Source organism: Argentina silus, assembly GCF_951799395.1.
Source record: "Argentina silus genome assembly, chromosome: 17".
NCBI lineage: Eukaryota > Metazoa > Chordata > Actinopteri > Argentiniformes > Argentinidae > Argentina > Argentina silus.
In genome coordinates, this window is record NC_139671.1 from 3,974,930 (window position 1) to 3,993,923 (window position 18,994).

At 43.2% G+C, this 18,994-nt stretch overlaps 1 protein-coding gene across 1 annotated transcript in view; it reads right to left on the reverse strand.

The window, feature by feature from the left end:
- The window catches only part of kif26aa (kinesin family member 26Aa), a gene marked incomplete at its 5' end in the record, with an annotated part of 81,538 nt that overhangs the window by 34,711 nt on the left and 27,833 nt on the right, over window positions 1–18,994 (reverse strand). Inside the window, one exon of the mRNA XM_083688773.1 lies at window positions 15,370–15,518. Within this exon, the coding sequence (XP_083544899.1) occupies window positions 15,370–15,518 (149 nt within the window). The remainder of the gene's footprint in view (window positions 1–15,369; window positions 15,519–18,994) is intronic.

Below are 18,994 nucleotides of genomic sequence, written 5' to 3' on the forward strand. Positions count from 1 at the left end.
TATCTGTTATTGCTGAGGTATGGTGGAGACATGCCAGCGGGAGCAAAAGTGACTGGAGTGTATGATGTTGTAAATAGTTTGGTGAAACAAAGAGACATTGTCGACGTTAGGTGTGCTTTGCCTTGCAAAAAGTGGCATACTGACCTTGTAGTTATGCACATTTTCCCTAAGAGGACAGTATCACGATATGCTCCAAATATCACAATATTCTATAATATCTAATATCAGCCCAACCCTATGAGATAGTTACAATTATAACATCTAGGTTTGGTCATCATTCACCTGTCTGTGAATTAAGAAAATTTGCTAAATGAAGCACTTTGACGCTAGACGAATGATCTGGGCCTAGGTAGAAATAAAGAACTGTAACAGCTACAAAGCGTTCAGGAAAGTCACCAGGAAATTAGTAAATGCTCACCCAAGACTGCAGACTAACTGCATTCTGTCTCTGCCTTTGCCTCTCACCATTGACCGAAGAAAGTTGATTTCAGCTTCATGTCAAATATGGTGCGAAAGGTAGTCCAGTGAGAAAGGTAGGTTTGCCCTAAAGTGGTTTTCTGGCTCTTGGCCACAGTCTGTATTGAGTTCCTAGACAATACAGACTCCATCTAAAACCCACAAGACTAAACAGAAGCAGTGGAGGATTAGCTTGCAGGGGTTTTGGGTGGCCTAAGTACTCATGTGAAAGACTGTGGTATTTCAGGCCAGCATTAGTACACAAAGGCATGACTTCAAGTCAATGCTTTAAACAACATGGGGGTTCTTTAGATTATAGGTCAGATATCATTGAAACAAAAGGAGACCTAAAAAGTCAGTAGAGTCACTTCTGATCTAAAAACACAGGGGATAGACCTACTGCAACAAAACAATGTCTTGTAGGAATTGCATTAGAAGTGACTAATGGGGAAAAAACTTAATATAACTTATTAAATAATAGAAATTAGGCTAGAAATTCCCTGATTTGAATAATTATTTTTGCTTGGATATAAGCTGTATTTACTGTAGTGCCAGAAATACAAAGCACATACATTGTTGACCTATAGACCAATAAACTGTCTTTGGCAATGACAGAGCGGCACTTTCCACAACCAGGGTTAGAACCAGAGGGGTTCAGTTCAGCAAGCTCATCTTTCCTGTGCACCACGATGTCTCTTGCGATGAAGCCCATATCGTCCCAGCCTTGTGGAGAACATGAGTCCCAACAGAGTGACAGGCTGATGTATGTTGCGTGACACGCATGCATTACCCGGACTGTGATAGATGTGTAACAGCTAGCTAGGGACCTCACCGGATGGGAGAACTTGAAATAACCCAGACGCCACCCTGAACATGAGAGCTCTGTTGTGTCTTAAGTTTCTGGCAGACATGGCAAAGCCCTCCTCATAGTTTATCTGATGGAGGCCAGCATAGGGGCTGAGGGAGGCGTATGGAGGTGATGTACCATGGTGTTGTCTTAATGTGGGTGTCTGTTCTGTTCCTTTTCCAATTAAGTTGATGGGATCTCCAGCTGTCGTGTTCATCTTTCCCCCATTCCAACAGTCGAGTGCAAACTGTTGGGTCACATCATGGTTATGAGGCTAATGTCTGTACTGAAGCAAGGCTAGAAATACGACACTATCATGGATACAATGTAGGGCGAAGCTACAGTCCTGCACTGTTTGGTCAACATCTACATTATAATGTTAGGCGAAAATCTTTCATACAATATACAGTTATTCTCTGTCCATGATGGGCTAAGGTGTTATCATTTATTTTGGCCTTGTCTAAGACAATGACACATTAAACTGGAATAACTTCTACATCAACGTTAGGATGGGGTTTTGGGATGCAACATTGGTTTAAGTGTCTGGCCTGTGAAATAAAGTTGAGGTCTGCAGCTCGGTGTGAACAAGCGGCCCCGTTTCTCCACACAAACTCCATCATCCAGATAGCAGAGGAAGCAGGTCACAAATCAAGAGTGGACATTTTGTGTGCAGCAACTCCAGCACTCATGACCCCTCTATCCATCCCATCATTCCTCTTGAGATGTTTCTGCCTGTCGACCGTCAGCTTTTCCTAAGATCCATCAAAAAAGTTCAGACGTTTGGCCTAAACATTTCCACTAGCGGCTGCACGGCCAGTGTCATGTGAAGTGAATGAGAGAGTGAATGAGAAATTCCATATGCCACCGCCCCAGCTGATTAAAGACAGTCATGGAGAGAGCAAGTCTGCAATGAGAGACGGATACAGTACTTCCGTTGAATTATGTAGCTTCTCATAGTATCTCCTCCTTCATATTTCTGGTTTTGATCTCAACTGAAACCGAATATGGTATGAACCACTTCCTGGGAGCTCCCTTTTCATGTAAAAAACCCATGGAAAATTAATATTTTTATTATCTGGGATTATATGTACTCCTCCGTTTCCTTTATCTGGGGGGTAAATTAATTAATATCAAATAAGGCCTTTCACATGAAAAAAATGGCGGTCCTTCCCCTCCTTTCAAAGGCATTGTTCATTCCCTTGTTCGTCCTCTGTGTTCCCTCTACCATGAACAGCATGCGGCATCTAATGCATACGATATCAGATGCCAGCGAGGGGAGAGAGAAAGGGGGCTCTTTGACTTGTGACTTTGCCGCCACGGGGCATGTCACTGATAATTGAGAGAGAAGCCTTTTGGCTTACCAAAAACACCATGATATCACTTAGGCATCCCATGTCGGGGGTGTCCGCACCTGCCACAACCCAGTACGGAGCCACTTGCTTGGCCTTGCTCAGACCTTTGTCCTGATGAGGCCTGACAGCTGCTTTCATGTTGTGTGTTACTGGACCGCCACAACACAGCATTTTAAATTAAGCTTAATGCGATCGCTCCCGAGCCTGGGGGTCCCAACGTTGATCCGGGATCCATTAAGGGCTTGTCTCGGTCACAATCGCCCCCCACAGCATGACACCGTGCCTGGGCTTGCTGGGGCCAATCAAGGGGGCTGGTGGGCCACATTACATAGTTCTCCATAGTGTCAACAGTTGGAGTATTCCCCCAAGCTCCCATAGCTGTGATTGAAACAAAGGTGGCCTGTTGTTTTTGGAGAATGTGATCTTGATTGCTAAGTCAACATCTCATATCAATCAAACGTTACCAGGCCTCCCGCCGTCTGCATGGTTGTTGTGATGCCAGGAAAGCTGTAGGGCAGTGCAGTGGAGCTGCCATGGGCTAACATTAAGCTAACATTACCACTGCTAGTGCAGGCGCAAGAAAATGATCGAAGGACCACAATGAGATGAATGAGATCTATACGCAATGCAAGATGATGGAAAATAACCTGGTTTTGATTAGCTGTCCACCACACACACATACACACACACACACACACACACACACACATCTCTCCACACTACTTTTACCCCTTACCAACAGGGGAGGTATAGAGCATGTAATTATATGGTAAAGAGCATGTCATTATATGTTAGCTCCTGTCAATGTCGGATGTTTCTGGTTCGGTTGTCCTCAAATGCACAGGCTCTGTGTCTTGAGAGCCTGTCTGTATTCCTGATGATTCGCGTTCATTGTTCAGTTCATTGTTTATTCGAGACACAGGGATGGGGCTCAGTATTACTGTACCCATGTTTTTTTCATGCCGCTCACCCCTTGAATAGAGGTTAAAATGTGAGGCTTTTTAAAAATGAAAAGCAGGTAATCTCTAGTGATCTTATTAGCATTCATCTATGACAGTGTGGAGTGTGAAATGAGAAAAAGGCAAGGATTAGTGGGGTACCTCTGGAGGGACTGGGGGGAGAAATTGAGCGAGTGTGTGTGTGTGTGTGTGGGTTGGGTGTGTGGGTGTGGGTGTGGGTGTGCATGCCTGTGTGCATATGTGCATGTGTGTGTGCGTGTGCGTGTGTGTGTGTGTGTGTGTGTGTGTGTGTGTGTGAGAGAGAGAGAGAGAGAGAGAGAAAGAGAGAGAGAGAGAGAGAGGAGGGTGTGAGAGAGAGAGAGGAGGGTGGTAGGATTGAGATTGACAAGCGGGGGGAAGAAAGCAAGAGATGGAGAGAGATGGAGAAAGGGTTAGGATTGGAGGGTGATGTGAGTGAGGGAAAGGGAAAGGATAAAGATGGAGGAGACAGAGAGAGAAAGATTATACACAAGGAGAGAAAAAATGGAGGGTGGGGAGAGCCTATTTCTGGCGAGAGCCTATTTCTGAATTAAAGTGATGTGATTGCTGAAACCACTCTGGACTCGTCGCTCAATGGTCCAAATTCCCAGGGTGAAACACATATTTTCCAAGCCTAGAATAAATGAAACAGTTGAAGTCTAAACGGTTTGTTTTAATTTGAATAACAATATTAAAAATAACACTGAAAAACTGTTATTACAATGTGGCCACTAGAGAAGGAGGATTTTCCAGATTTTTTTCCATCTGTTTCTCAATTCTCACATTCTCTGGTTGAACAACAATCACTTCATGCCAGCCTGTTTCGGAGGTCTAGATACAAGGATACAGATCTGATCTCTGAGCAGATTAAAGTCATACTTATCCAGGTCAATTGATAAGAAACTGAGGGGCAGATCTGAGAGATGTCCTGTATGATGTGTGGTGGAAATCTTTGTCTAGGGGATTTACCACAATAACGATTTCGGTGAGACTTTGCAAAAACGCACGAACACAATATCTGTTTAGTAGGTTTTAATAATGGTTGCAAGCATAGCAATCTGCACCGTACGAACAGAGAGCCCCGTACGGACAGAGAGCCTCGATACAAGTTACAGCATACAATTTATACCCTTAAGATGGTCTGATGATGAGGCGGGGCCCTCACATGATAACAATGTAACCTTGAAAACAGGTGGCATGATCTACAGCGGTCCTAGATAATACCCTGGGGACAGCCTCGAAGAACAATGGTCCTGTAGTTAGAAGTTTTACGTCTTTATCTCCTGGGGACAAACTGAACCTATGAAAGACACTAATGTGTATTTTCATCTTCTCCTGTCAACAAGTTGTGTAGGGTGCCTCTGGATTTACGATTATTCTGCTACAGGCAGTAAATATAGTTAGGCTACTAGTTAGGCTTATTGCCCTGTGACTCGATAATGGGGTCGTCTCCTGATCACAGGTCGAACCCCTGGCCAGGGGCACAATCTAATCAGTGAGACTGAACACATGATACTCCATATGATCGTCACAGATGATGTAACTACCTAGGGGGTTAGTCATATGGAACACTAAAGCACATTCCAATACATAAAGATGTGTGTTAATCAATATGTGTGTTACTCAATATGTGTGTTAATCAATATGTGTGTTAATCATAATGCTGGAGTATGTGCATATACTGGTTTTTCCATTACAGATGCACAACTGATCTCAGACCAGATCTTGAAGTAACGCACATCCAGGTCATCTGATAAGAACCTATGGCGCAGGTCTGAGAGATATAACAGACAAAACTGATCTCAGACCAGCTTAAAGTGATATGCATCCAGGTCATCTTGATAGTAAACTCTGGCACGGATCTGGGCAGTCTAATACTGATCTAAGATCAGACTGGCATTGATCTCTCCCACCCAGAACAGAAAGCTTGCTTTGGCCAAAGCTGCTTGATATACAGGTACCCGGGCAAACCCTGACAGAACTACACACAAGTTAAGTTAAGAATGTGACACAAAGCGGACAAAATGCAGGGTTAAGTCTGAGGTCTGTTCATAGGGATTTGTGAGGGCTTCTGGGCAGTAAGCAAGCATGCATCCCATTTTTCTTGAGCAAAACAGTCCCAAGAAGTGAGCAATTTTGCCAAAGACATCTGTAATATTTCTAATAGATGGGATGAGACATAATCCAATGGGAAAGTTTGAAAAATGCAAGTTTTTTGCTCAAGTACAACGGGGTCTTATATGTCTGGCTTGTTTAAAAGTGCTTTTGTAACAACAGAGTCCTGACTTGAGTTCGAGGTTCAGAATGAATCCTCCATTGACATCAATGCATGATTTCCGTAATTGTTTGAATGACTTTGAATGACAACGAAAAGGATACAATGATGCAATGTCCTTCAAATTAAATCTAATGCTACCAGTGTCATGGCTGAAAATGTGACTTCTACGCTTTCATACAGTAGGCCAGTGTTTAAAAGGTTCATAGGCTACTGCCATCGCAACAGTGGTCAACCTCAATGCAGCTGCTGCAGCAGACACGAGTTGTGAAGACGTGTGAACTGCTGCAGAAAGCCACCACAAGGTGCTGTGAAGGAATGTTTGAGAAGATTCATCCTTCTGTTACTGACAGTGCTGACATTAGTGGTGGTCTTCAAATAATCACTAAAAGAAAAATTAGAGAGAGAATGGTTTGTGATTGCAGAGCTCTGCCTTATCAGATAGACTGGCAATTGTTTAAATATCAAGTTATCTTAATGAGGACCAAGGAATGGTACCAACTTTTTTTTCCCCTTATTTACTCTCATACCATAACATTCTCTCATAGGCCCTGTGCACATGCAACAACCAACATGCGGCAGCAAGGAGAATTAGGGGAAATGTCGGCTTTGTTAACGCAACCTATGGATTACAGAATAAAGTTAGGAATTTTCATGCGAGACAGGAGTAAGGATTTTGGGTTCCAGTGGGATTGAGAATGGTTGCATTGAAAGGATTCCTATTCTTTTGGATCAAGCCTGTGTCCTGAGTCGTGCAATTGAGTCCTCTGCTCTAGTACTCATTTTTATCATTTCAGCTAAACCTGTGGTAAAATGATTGGTGCTAACATTCATAATCACAATGAGGAGGGTCTGGGAGTATAATAATGGGCTCTGACAGCAATTGTTTACCCGTCAATATGTAACATTTTGGTTACAGTAAAATCAATGTGTTCAAGTCAATCTTTTATGCAGAAACTAAGGAAATGTGTAAAATGAAGAACTTTACTATTCTAGGGGAGGAGTGGGCCTGGATTGTACTTGAATTTCATCTCTTGGCATAGAGGGAGGGGAAGTGGCTAGATAGATTGCACGCTATTATTTGTTAAATAATTTTGTTAAATAAAATGATGAGCTTGTCGCAAGTGGAGCTGATGGTGCTCAGGCAAGCACACACAGAAGCTGCAGCAGAATGTGCAGCCTACAGATCATTAATATCACACATATCAGGAACTGTCCAAGGCTACAGCAACGATATGACACTTATATGAAAGTTATGAATTTGTAGCTATGATACATGATATGCCAGACAGAGGTGAAAAAGAACGCTAAAAATGCAGACCGTTAGGCAAGTACAAATGACTTGTTGGATATGGGCAGTAGCCTAAAACTGTGAAAATATAATTTGTTTGTGAATTTTATATTATAAAGCCTACAGAATAGTATGAATAACAATATGTCAACATGACAGCTTACTTTCATTGATCACAGGAGGCCTATACCAGCCACTCAACTACCAGGGATTGTCACCCAGCATCATCATAATTGCAATTCCACACACCATGGGCCATGACACTGTTGACACCATGGACCATGACATCTACCCTCTCCCCCGTCTTTGATGATCAATGGAGCGGACAGATCTCACACCATGGAGCCTATTGCAAATTAAATTGTGGTAATATTTTACAGGCCAAAAAACGGGGAGAAAGAGGCCAGAATTATTACGACTGCGGTCACACGCAGTCCATAAAAATTACAGACAATGCCGATTAGCACAGGACTAAAATTACGGAGATGCTCTGGTAATGATTACGTTACCCTGCCTCCCCTTGTAAAACTAATCCCATCCCATCCCGTTAGACTGCTTGAATATAATACTGTCCTTGGGCTGATTTCAAATAATATAATATTGTAAAATAAGCACTACTAAGAGTGTAGGAGACACGGGATTCGACCGGAGGAAGATTTGTTTTTATTTAATCCATTGAATAGGCCAATCTTGATTTGCATCTTCCCCGACAAATTAATTAAAACAAAATTACTAAATGAAAATGGTGGTCAGATCCGAAAGAGCTTGGCTAAAACTTCTCTCTTTGTGACAACGCCATTGTAAAAAACATGAATTACAATCATTAACATGTAAATTGAATATCAGCTCACAAATGGGGCAAGCGGAGACACAGATATGAGCACATATTTTTTAATAAATAATATAAAACACACAGTTTTTAACAACACATTGCCCATCCATAAAAATGCTCAACAATACCCCCTGGTGGTTGTTTTGGCAAGGTGAAATACCTAAAATAAAACGTGTCAAGTTGACTCGCGACTGCTGTGGTGGTACCGCTGCCCTACCGTCGCTCAGCCATTAACCTTTTCAACTCTGAACTACTGTACTTACAATTATATATCACATTACAAATATGATTGAATTGAAATTTGGATTTCAACTAAAGTTTCTAAGGATAAATTAATTCGCCATCACTATTCCTTTCCAGTCATAGCTTCATATGGAAGTGCTATAGAGTGGCTTACGCTCCAACAAGGGAGAGGAAAACCAAAACAGTCAAAAGTAATTGCATCTCATACAGCATTGTGTTCTATTTCGGGTACTACTGTACTTGACAGTTGATGATGAAGACATTGCTTTCCTCCATCTAGAGCTGGTGCTCTCTGTCTGTATCTCCCTTGGCACTGCTGACTAAGACAAACTGCCTATGTTGACTACAGGTTTGTTATTTCGAGAGTGTTTTTTCTCCCTCTTTCACCGCACTGACATCTCAGGTGCTCCAGCACAGTGTTGAGCCTTCTTCAGACCGAGAGTCGGCGGTGTAATTATGGTTCCTGCTCCATGCTCATCGCCCACGCATATACACGCATGCACACACACACACACACACACACACACACACACACACACACAGACACACATACGCTGCAAACACACACATACTGTACACACACAGCCGTTCTTATTCTCAAACACACACAAACCACAAACACAGTCTGTCTGTCTCTTTCCCATGCACACGCACAAACGCACACAAAGTATGACAGACAGACAGACAGACAGACACTGGCATACACACACACACACACACACACACACACACACACACACACACACACAAATACAGGATACACACAGCACAGCCTGCATATTATCTTAGATCAACACACACAAACACACACAGACACACACAAACACACACAAACACACACAGACACACACACAGACCTCCACTCACACATAAATCCTGTGTGTTTGGGCTGGGCGCCCGTGTCTCCTCATACGTTATTTCGGATTATGAAGCTGTTACTGACAGGTGCTCACCGCTCCCCTGTAGCAGCCAACGAGTGCCATGAATCAAAGCTCTGAGCTCTGCCAGCGAGGTAGAGGGCAGCGTAGGTGTGTGTGTGGTGGGGGGGGTGTGTGTGTGTGTGTGGGGGTGTGTGAAAGAGAGAGAGAGCACAAGAAAGAGATATGGAGAGGCAATCGTCCCCAACGGCACTCTCACAGAGGAGAAGAGACACCTGCAGCGTAGGGAAGGACAAAACAGCAACCCTACAATGTCATTTTAATTAATTTTTTTTATTTAACTTTTATTTACACAGGTTTGTCTCAATGAGATAAAAACTATTTTTCAAGAGAGACCTGTTTAGACAGGACCATGCAGTTTCTACACCATCTCTTGTGTGAAGAATAGTGGTAGCTGCATCAAGTTATGGGTATGTTTGTCACTGGCAGGGACTGGGGAGTTTGTCAGGATCAAGAGAAAATTATGAAATTTGCTGGCTTGATAGTGACATCCCAATCTACACAGTGTGTAATTGATTCCTATGCAAATCAGAGACTCTATAAAAACAAAGAAATTAATTCCAAAATGACATGAACTATTATTCTTGCATTAAGATGGACTCAGTTCAACTTATTGAGTGATTTGTTGATGACATTTTTGCATTTTAGCTAATTTTAAGAGTGTCATAGCAAAGGGTCTGAATACTTATATACATGAGGTATTTCTGTATTTCAATTTGAATAAATTTACTGAAATTTCTAAAAAATTGTTTTCGCTTTGTCATTCTGGGGTATTGTGTGTGGATTGATGGCAAATTATTTTTAATTTAATCCATTTTAAATTGAGTCTATAACACAGCAAAATGTGGAAAAGGTGAAGGGGTCTGAATACTTTCCGAAGGCACTGTAAATCTCACTTTAAACCCTTAGGCTGGGATGTGTGAGGCACAGAGAGGAAGATGAGGTGGAGAAAGGAGGAGGGAGTGAGTGAGGAAGGGAGGACTGAAGACACTGAGAAAGCATAGAGAGTAGAGGTTACACAGCAAGGGGAGACAGAGAGAGAGAGAGAGAGAGAGGAAGGAAGAGGATAGAGAGAAGGATCTTCACGTCCCTCATTAATCTTTCCTTCAGCAGCGAGAGGGACGATGGCGTGTGGTTATTTACCACCATCTCAGCGCCAGGGCTATCAACACAAACAGCCTGAGGGCTGCTTAAAAAAATAGAAAAAAATAAAGTAGTGTGACTGATTAATCAGTGAGTGCACAGGAGGGAGAGGAGAGAGAGAGAGAGAGAGAGAGAGAGAGGGAGACACAGAGTGGACGAGTTGTATTTCAATATACAGGCTAGGTGTTTAGAAGGAGAGGTCCTGGAGGAGACTGAAGTTGTGTGTAGCAGAAAGGGGGAAATGCTGGTCTAATCCTCATTATGTTCACGCGTGCAGTTCCATACAGAGATGAAGAACAGCAATATGTCACACAGGGTTAAGTATGGATGTGGTAAACATAATGCTGGAAATGTGGAAATGAAATTGGTGATTGGTGGGATATTGGACATGCAGGATAAGGTGTGAATTGAGCAAATGGATCACCATTTTCATATAGCTGTCTGTGTCTTTATGTGTGTGTGTGTGTGTGTGTGTGTGTGTGTGTGTGTGTGTGTGTGTGTGTGTGTGTGTTTGTTTACCATAGGAACACAGCAGGGGCTGGGACACACAGTGGCACTGAGCAGGCCTAATTGCACTGTGCCTCTGCATACATTAAGTGCATTGACCACTGGGCTCTCCATAATAGAACCAGTCAACACACAGATGCTCACCTCCCTGTCAGGCCCGACCACTGGCCTATGCATCCCAATGACCTATTACCAGAGGCAAGGAACTCTATTAAATCAGGGTGAGACACACAAGTTGTAAGTTGACACTGGGGAAATAAATGGTGCCTTGCATACCCCCAGTAAGGCATGTTACTCACAGAAATCTACTGGAATCAAATCTGGTGATTTTGTATCAATCGAGATATTTCCTAATTATTGACCTTTTCTTTTCAGCATGTCACAAAACCAACTATTTCTCGTTAGCCAAGGTGCACAGTGCTATAGGAGTCCAGTCCATACCATACTTTTATTCTTATAGTAATGCATACAGTGCTCACCAGTCCCCCATATACATACATACATACATACATACATACACACATACATACATACATGCATACATGCATACATACATACATACATACATACATACATACATACATACATACATACATACATACATACATACATACATACATACATACATACATACATACATACATGCATGCATGCATACATACATACATATATACACTTGTTGCTATTTTGGGTTATTTTGTCATTAGTAAGTTAAATAAGGTATTCAAAAAATTAACCTCTGAAGAACTTCTACCCACAGTTACACAGCTAGACACAGTTACATAGCTTACAGTGTAAACCAATCAGGTCTTAGTTGAGACCTGTCCAATGGGCGTACAGATCTAAGACTTCAGTGCAGGTGTCGAACACCAAGAATAATTTACCTCCAGTGGAGCGAAAACAGCTTGAGAGCTAATTTTTAAATTTCCTGTTAGTGAAAAAAAAGGAAACGAAATAGGATACTGTGGAGTACACAAGCATTCATTCTATAATTCTCTAAAAACAAAGCATTACCATTATGCAAATTAAATGAGACAGACACACAGACAGACGCAGCGTTTTTAATTTGGCTCAGCCGTCTACCTACAGCACTGTTGGATGCAGGAGGCACTCTGTTAACTATACACACAATAATATGGACAAAGCCAACACTGCTTGTTTCAAAGTCATCCCCATGGCCTTGGAGTCCAGCTGACCAGAACACCTTGGAATGAACCTTCCAAGCAAGTTGCCATGGCAGCAGGGTTGTATTTTAGGAAACAAAAGGTAGAGAGAGAGGAGAGAGGAAAAGAACTCCCCACTTCTCCCTATTGTGAGTCAGTAATAATGGAGTGTTTCAAGTCGACATTATGCGATTAATGCAAATCCATGATAATGATATTATTAAAAGTATGCCAGCTATGCTAGTTACAGCTTAAAAAAGAGGGAGACTCGTGATACCAACTCTGGTAAGAATTTATTTAAGGCTTTACACTCATTTAAATGGGAGCCGGGCCATGAAATGAGTAGCATGAGCTACTGGGGCATGTTGGTCTGTACCACTGTAACTTGCCACTGTGTTATTTGTCTCTTACAGTCCACTGAAAGCATTCTAAAGCTGTCATCGTTTGGAACTGCAGCAGCACTTTGTTCAAGTGGCATACAACGAATCACTTCACCCTTGACCCCTTCTGTTTCCCTGGGAGACGGTTCGGTTGAGCGGCGGAGGACCCGGCCTCTGTTGTGACAGTTGTCCTCCCACACGCCTGCTTGGATCTGGCAGTGTAGTAAACAACCGTGACAGGGGAGGGGGCCTCACGCTGGCCCTGTCTGACTGGCACTGTGAAGGCCACCTATAGGGTCATGTTAGCTCTCTGTCTATGAGGCAACAGCATGTATGCTGACTTCTGGTCCAGTGTTTTTTGGTGTAACATCATGCCAACTCCACCTCAACCACCTGTAGGTTTCTGCTATTCTACTTAGGATAAATGCTAAATGCATCTGATAATGGCATAGGGTGGATATTTCACCTAGCCATTTCAGATCAGTGGGTCTCTGCCACACCATTTGTCCATTTAGGTTTCCAAGATTGCCAGTCCACTCTACCAATCATTTTACGAGCAACACCTACATGACTTCATGATTAGTGCAGATCTAACGGAAATTTAGGAGAAGTTTTCCGGACACAGATTAAGACTAATCCAAGACAACAATGCATCTTCAATGGATATTTTTCTGTTGAAAATGTTAACTCCAGGACTAGGCTTAATCTATGTCTGGGAAACTGACCCCTAGTGTATCAGTCAGTCGCAACCACAATAAATGTAAAATCCTCTAAAATGTACAGTCTACAGGCTTCCAATGTTCGACAGTCGTAATTTAGGCCTATACATAATCCATATAGAACTCCCCAGCTCTACAATAAACGGTGAATTGTCATTGTGGTCTAATGCATGCCAGCTCTCTATCTCTGACACCCTGGTCTACGCACACCACATCAGATACTGTATCCACAATAAGTCAGTGTGTCAGGCAGGTATACGATCTGTCTGTTCTGTATGATCTACTATGATCTATCTCTCGCAGGGGGGGTTCACTCCAAGGCTTTTGCCCTGGTGTTGCTCTGGCACAAACTGCTTGGCTGTGCAAAAAGCCAATCTGCTGGGAGCTGATCTTCTTTCTTTTTTTTTTTTTACAATGGAGTAATGGTAATCTAGCCTTCAAAGATTTACAGATAAAAGGAGAGTGGTTCTCTATCTCTCTCTGTCTTTAGATAGAGCTGGCTGGGATGACTTTGATGTGAGCGCAGGTCTCACACTAAAGGCTCTCCTGATTTTAGAGGGGCTTTTCCACGGTATTCGCTATAACGTTTTGAGAATAGAGCGCTTCGAGAGCACTGGCGTGATGGAAAGCACTCTCTAGAAATGTCCTGTGAGGGGGGCTTTGTTGTATTGTGACACTGTGTTGTTTCTGTCACTTGTTTTCTGCTTTTTCAGACACCGGATTTATGTCAAGCCTTTTATCCGCTCAATTTTCCACTGTAGTTTCAAGTTGTGATGTTTTAAGTATAAAGCACTTAGAGAGTGGTGTCGGTGGAAAGCACTTTCATCCCTGTATCATTTGGACCATTTACAGTATGCAGGATCGTGACATTGTTCAGAATATTTTTCATATCTATGAATATACATCTCCATGAAGAATCGGCATATCTCACTATTATCCGACCAATTGTCCATTTCTGTATCCTGCTTGTTTTAAGGATTTCCTCACATATCCATAGAGTCCATTTAGCCCTGTTCATTGAGGGGATTTACAGAAATAATATTGAGCTTGAATACACACACACACACACACACACACACACACACACACACACACACACACACACACACACACACACACACACACACACACACACACACAAACCAAGGTTGGTGTTATTATAACATCTGTCAGCTGAGTTCTGGCATTATCCCCTTCCCCCTTTTATTCCATGTTGGTTGTTGACCTTTCGGTGGAGAATGCCTCGCCTGTTTGAAATGGACCCTATCAGATATAACCCAACCACCTGCTGTAACAGTGTAGAAGTAGATTGATTTGGTCTTTGCGTGGGCGCGGCGTCTGCTTTTTCTCCTCCAACAGGGGAAGTTGGTACCCTGTGGTACTTACAGCCAGCGTCGGCTTTCAAGAAATATGGATCAATAACCTTATTCATGTATTTGGTTTTTATTGACATTTATGTATTTGGTTTCTGGCCCTGGCTTTGTATGCTTATTCCCAGACATGGAGTGAAATGTATTGTCTAACTTAAACCATTATTTGTTTGTATCAGGAAAGTGAATATTACTTCAAGCGTACACACATTTTGAGGCCTGGAGAGACAATGGGGGCATTGTCAGACACGAACTAGAGACCATAATCTCCATAATCTCATAGACAAAGACTGTCTACTTTATGACAAGTGTGTCAATCTGTCTGTGATAAAAATAGTAGCTCTCCCATTTTATATGGATGAATATGAGAACTGGCGTTTGAAGCATGTTCTCACACTAGATTCCCGATTATTATTATAGTTATATTATATTCTTTCATGGCGCTGGGAGAAAACTTAAGTGGAATCAAAGGTAGGATATGGATATCACTCTTCCTTGGTTCCCCTACGGGAAACTAATGTTTTCACTTTCTCTACCCTCTTTTTCACACTCTCTTCAAGGACGCACTATAAACAACCCCTAAAAACACTCAAGCTAGGAAAGGTACCCTGTCAGAGAGAAGGTCATTAGACAGCCTAAAGAAAGAAATAGTTTATTTTTCTAATTTTTATTGTGTTTTATTGTGCTTCAGTGCGTTGTTCAGCGGGGTCTGATTTGAAGAACCAAGAAGCAACATTTTGTGGCTGATATTCCCCATATGAATCTTTTCCCACATTGATCGTTTAATTTACGCATTTTTATTTAAGCATTTAGTTGAGTGTACGACATTGAGATGTGCCAATGTGAAAAAGCATGTGCAGGTGTAGCTGGACTTACCTAACGAAGAAGGAGGTTGCAGCGGAGGGGGCGTTGCTTGTTTGGGTGGACGTGGTGTGGGATGTGGGCGCAGGGCTGGGGCGGTCATCGTAGTTGGGGCCTCCCACGGCCACGTAGTCCCTCTCTGCCTCAGTAGCCAGGACCTGAGTCTGTATTGAGAAAGAGAGAGAGAATCAATTCTCTATCATTGTTTTATACAACACATACTGCACTAGTAATTGCAAAAAAAAATCTAAAATTCATAATCTTTTGCATGATAAAAAAATCTAGACAAGATTAACACCATGTGCTTTCGACTTAACTCAGGGTATATTTGGTTTAGAGAGTGCTGTCTCTGTCGCATGCATGCACACACACACACACAGACACGCACACACACACACACACACACACACAGACACACACACAAACACACAGACACACACACACACACACACCAGTGGCAGCTGGTGCTGTTCAAGATTAGGGAGGACCATTTTTAATGACTATGGCCGTCTATTACAGCATTGTGGATGGCTGCATTCATGTTCCATTCACCCAGCTCAATGGAACATTGATAGGTTTAGGCTATTACATACCCAGCCCGGAATGATACTAGAATTTCCCCATCCCATGAGGTTGCTACGACCTAGCCTACACATTCAAGTTTGTAACGCAGGTGCACAGGAGGAGAGGTAGATTGGAGTTATTCAGGTGATACAGACACATTCAACCGCCTTGTACACTCCTGCTTTGATCTAGCTGATCTGATCACCTGCACACACAGTTCACCTTACTCCACCTCCACATTGGCTCCTGCTAGATTGTAGCACAGGTCTGGATGAGTTGGGATTGATGTACTGACAAGTATATGCAACGCTCTCGTGATCAGAGCTGTTTATCGGGTCCGGACGGGTGCACTCGGGTAAATCAGCTGTAGGCCTTGTGTCATTTACCTGAGACCTGATCATCTCATGCTTTTCACTCGCACTAACCACTACATTATTCTCCCATCAAGTCACAAGGACAGATTGCACTAAGAGAGAATGTTCCCACTTCTCTGCGCTGTGAGAGAATACGTGATGATCCATCATGGTCACCATATTTGGTCTGAGAACCATTCTCAGAAGTTGCTCATTTTACAGTGGAAATACGAATTGAAAAAAAATATTTTAATTAGATTTTATTTCATCAGAATTCAAGGGAGAACCATGCTCCTCTTCCTCAATGAACCAGCCTCCACTGACACACACACACACACACACACACACACACACACACGCACACACACACACACACACATTCACCACAAACAGAGCCTGTTGGAGTCTCAGGTGTGTGGGCCCAGCTGTTGTATCAGTCGCCAAGAGAATGTCCTTGGCATGGTCCAAAGGCCCAGGGGAAAACAAACCATGCAGGCCATTACACAGCAGGAAACCACCGGTAGAACATAGCCGCTGCTTGTCGCTCCATTTGCCACAGCAGAAAGACGGTTGGTGCTCTGCTCCCAGCTGGGTGACGAGGCTATTAGCGAATTAGCTTTGGCCATTAGCTTTGGCTTGATTACCGAGACCCACAGTCCCCATTATGCCTGAGTGCCACAATATGGCGAAATATAAAAAAATAGATTGATTCCTATCAACTACCAACTCGTACCAATCATCTGTGAACAATGAGTCGCGAAGAACAAGTTTTTTAAGCATCAATGGAGCTGCTGAAATGAATTGAGCACAATATCAGATTGACTGACTGTGCTGGACAAACATCAGAGGACGGTTTGATTTCCTTTGATTTCACACATGCCAATTATCTGATACTGTGTCTGAAATGGAGGCTCTCTTCTCTCCTCCGTCCCCACGCGGCCTTGTTCTTTTGTACAAACAATATCCGTCTTTGATGTGCCATCGGCTTTCTGTCAGGGCCTGTTTTGGATGTCACATTTTTCTCTTTCTCTTCCTTTTCTCTTTTCATTTCCTTTTTTTTTTTCCCCCCCGTCCTTCCATTCATCCCTCCAGTTTGTCACGGAAACGGGCCTTTTCGCCCCGGTATCCACTGGTCACGGTGGATTACCGTGGCATCAACTGTGGTAGCAGCAAAGCGTGCCGGCGGTGGCGGGGAGTCCATTATTCAGCTCTTTGGCGGCGGCAGCACGTGCCAGCTAACAGGATTACACAGACATGTTCCGTCCGCCCCTCCACAGCCTCCTCGCCGCCACACAGACAGAGGGAGGACGCAAGCACAAAGCTGCCCTACTGACAGAGCCAAGACGCCCCAACCGATACGCTAACTACAAAGAGATTCAAAAGTAAACGTGCCAACTTGAAGTTGGCGCGTGCAACGACAAGCCAACTCATGCAGAACGGTCAATGGCAAATAGTTGATCCGAAACAAGTTGAGTGGTTGCGATAGTAGAGAGATGGACGGAAACGGGAGAGACAGTGGTCGAGGGACAATTCTTCTTTCTCAGATAATGTTGACGTGTTACCTGTAGAGTAAGCACTTGATAGACTAACTTACTTCTCTTTATCTCCACTGGGACATAAGGCTTCAACTTTTGCTTATTGTGGTTTCCGTAACAGATTTGTTTCCCAGGGCAGCGTTGTTAGTGCTACGCTCAACCCTCAACCTGGAGGGCCAGCATGCTGTCCAGCCCCTCGCCCCTCGAGACCAATCCAGTGTGATCCTATCTTCTTAGCTCAAGAAAATGCGCATTTGCATCAACAAAAATAGACTGCATAGCGTCCGACTGTAATTAATTGAATAAATACTGAATAAATACACAAGCTGTTTGCTGACCTTGGGCAAGTTCTGTTGTTTTTTAGCATAACGAGACTGCCCATCACCCAGGGGTCTAATAGGTCTGTGTAAACATACCTGTACGGTTGCTGAAGCATTGCTAAACCACAACAGCACTAGTTTTGTAATTTGTTTATTCTCCTCGAGTGTTAACCATCTGCCTACGACACACGATAGCAGTCGCTATTTATATAACCCAAACAGGAGTACGCTAGTCTGACAGACAAATGCGACCGGAGGAAATGACACCTCCATCGGTATGGCTTCAAATGTGCCCCTCGTAACATTCTCCAGAGTGCCACTTGCAGAGACTGACACATGTTTTTTTTCTCTCTCTCTCTCTCTCTCTCATTCTATAGCAAGGCAACCGTTGTCAACTGAGATTTGTGGCGTGAGTGTGTTCGAAACCACATACGTGCTAACAGCGATCCACATGCTGAACGTGTTGCTATTTCTGTTTCCGAGCTTCAGTGGAACTCACGGAAATAAGCAGTGATGAGGAATGTTGGAAATCAGACTCAATTCACAATGGCTGTGATCTCCCCAACAGGTTGACGGGAAGATAATGAGCTGCACAGTGAAGCTCTCTCCTTCATGCAGTGGAATAGGTAACCACTATTCTGAGTCACTCAACTTCTGTACAGCATATATTACCCTGAACTCATCTCAGACATCCCATAATTAGATCCTCACACATGCAGAGGGAGGTCGGGAGAGGGAGAGCAGCCTATTATCACTCAGTGGGGGGTGGGTATTGTACAGGCAGACATGTTGGGTTTAAATTGGAGGTCCGTTTTTAATGATGTCATGGTTGGGTTATGGTGGAAGGTGAGGGCAGTGGGTATGAAAA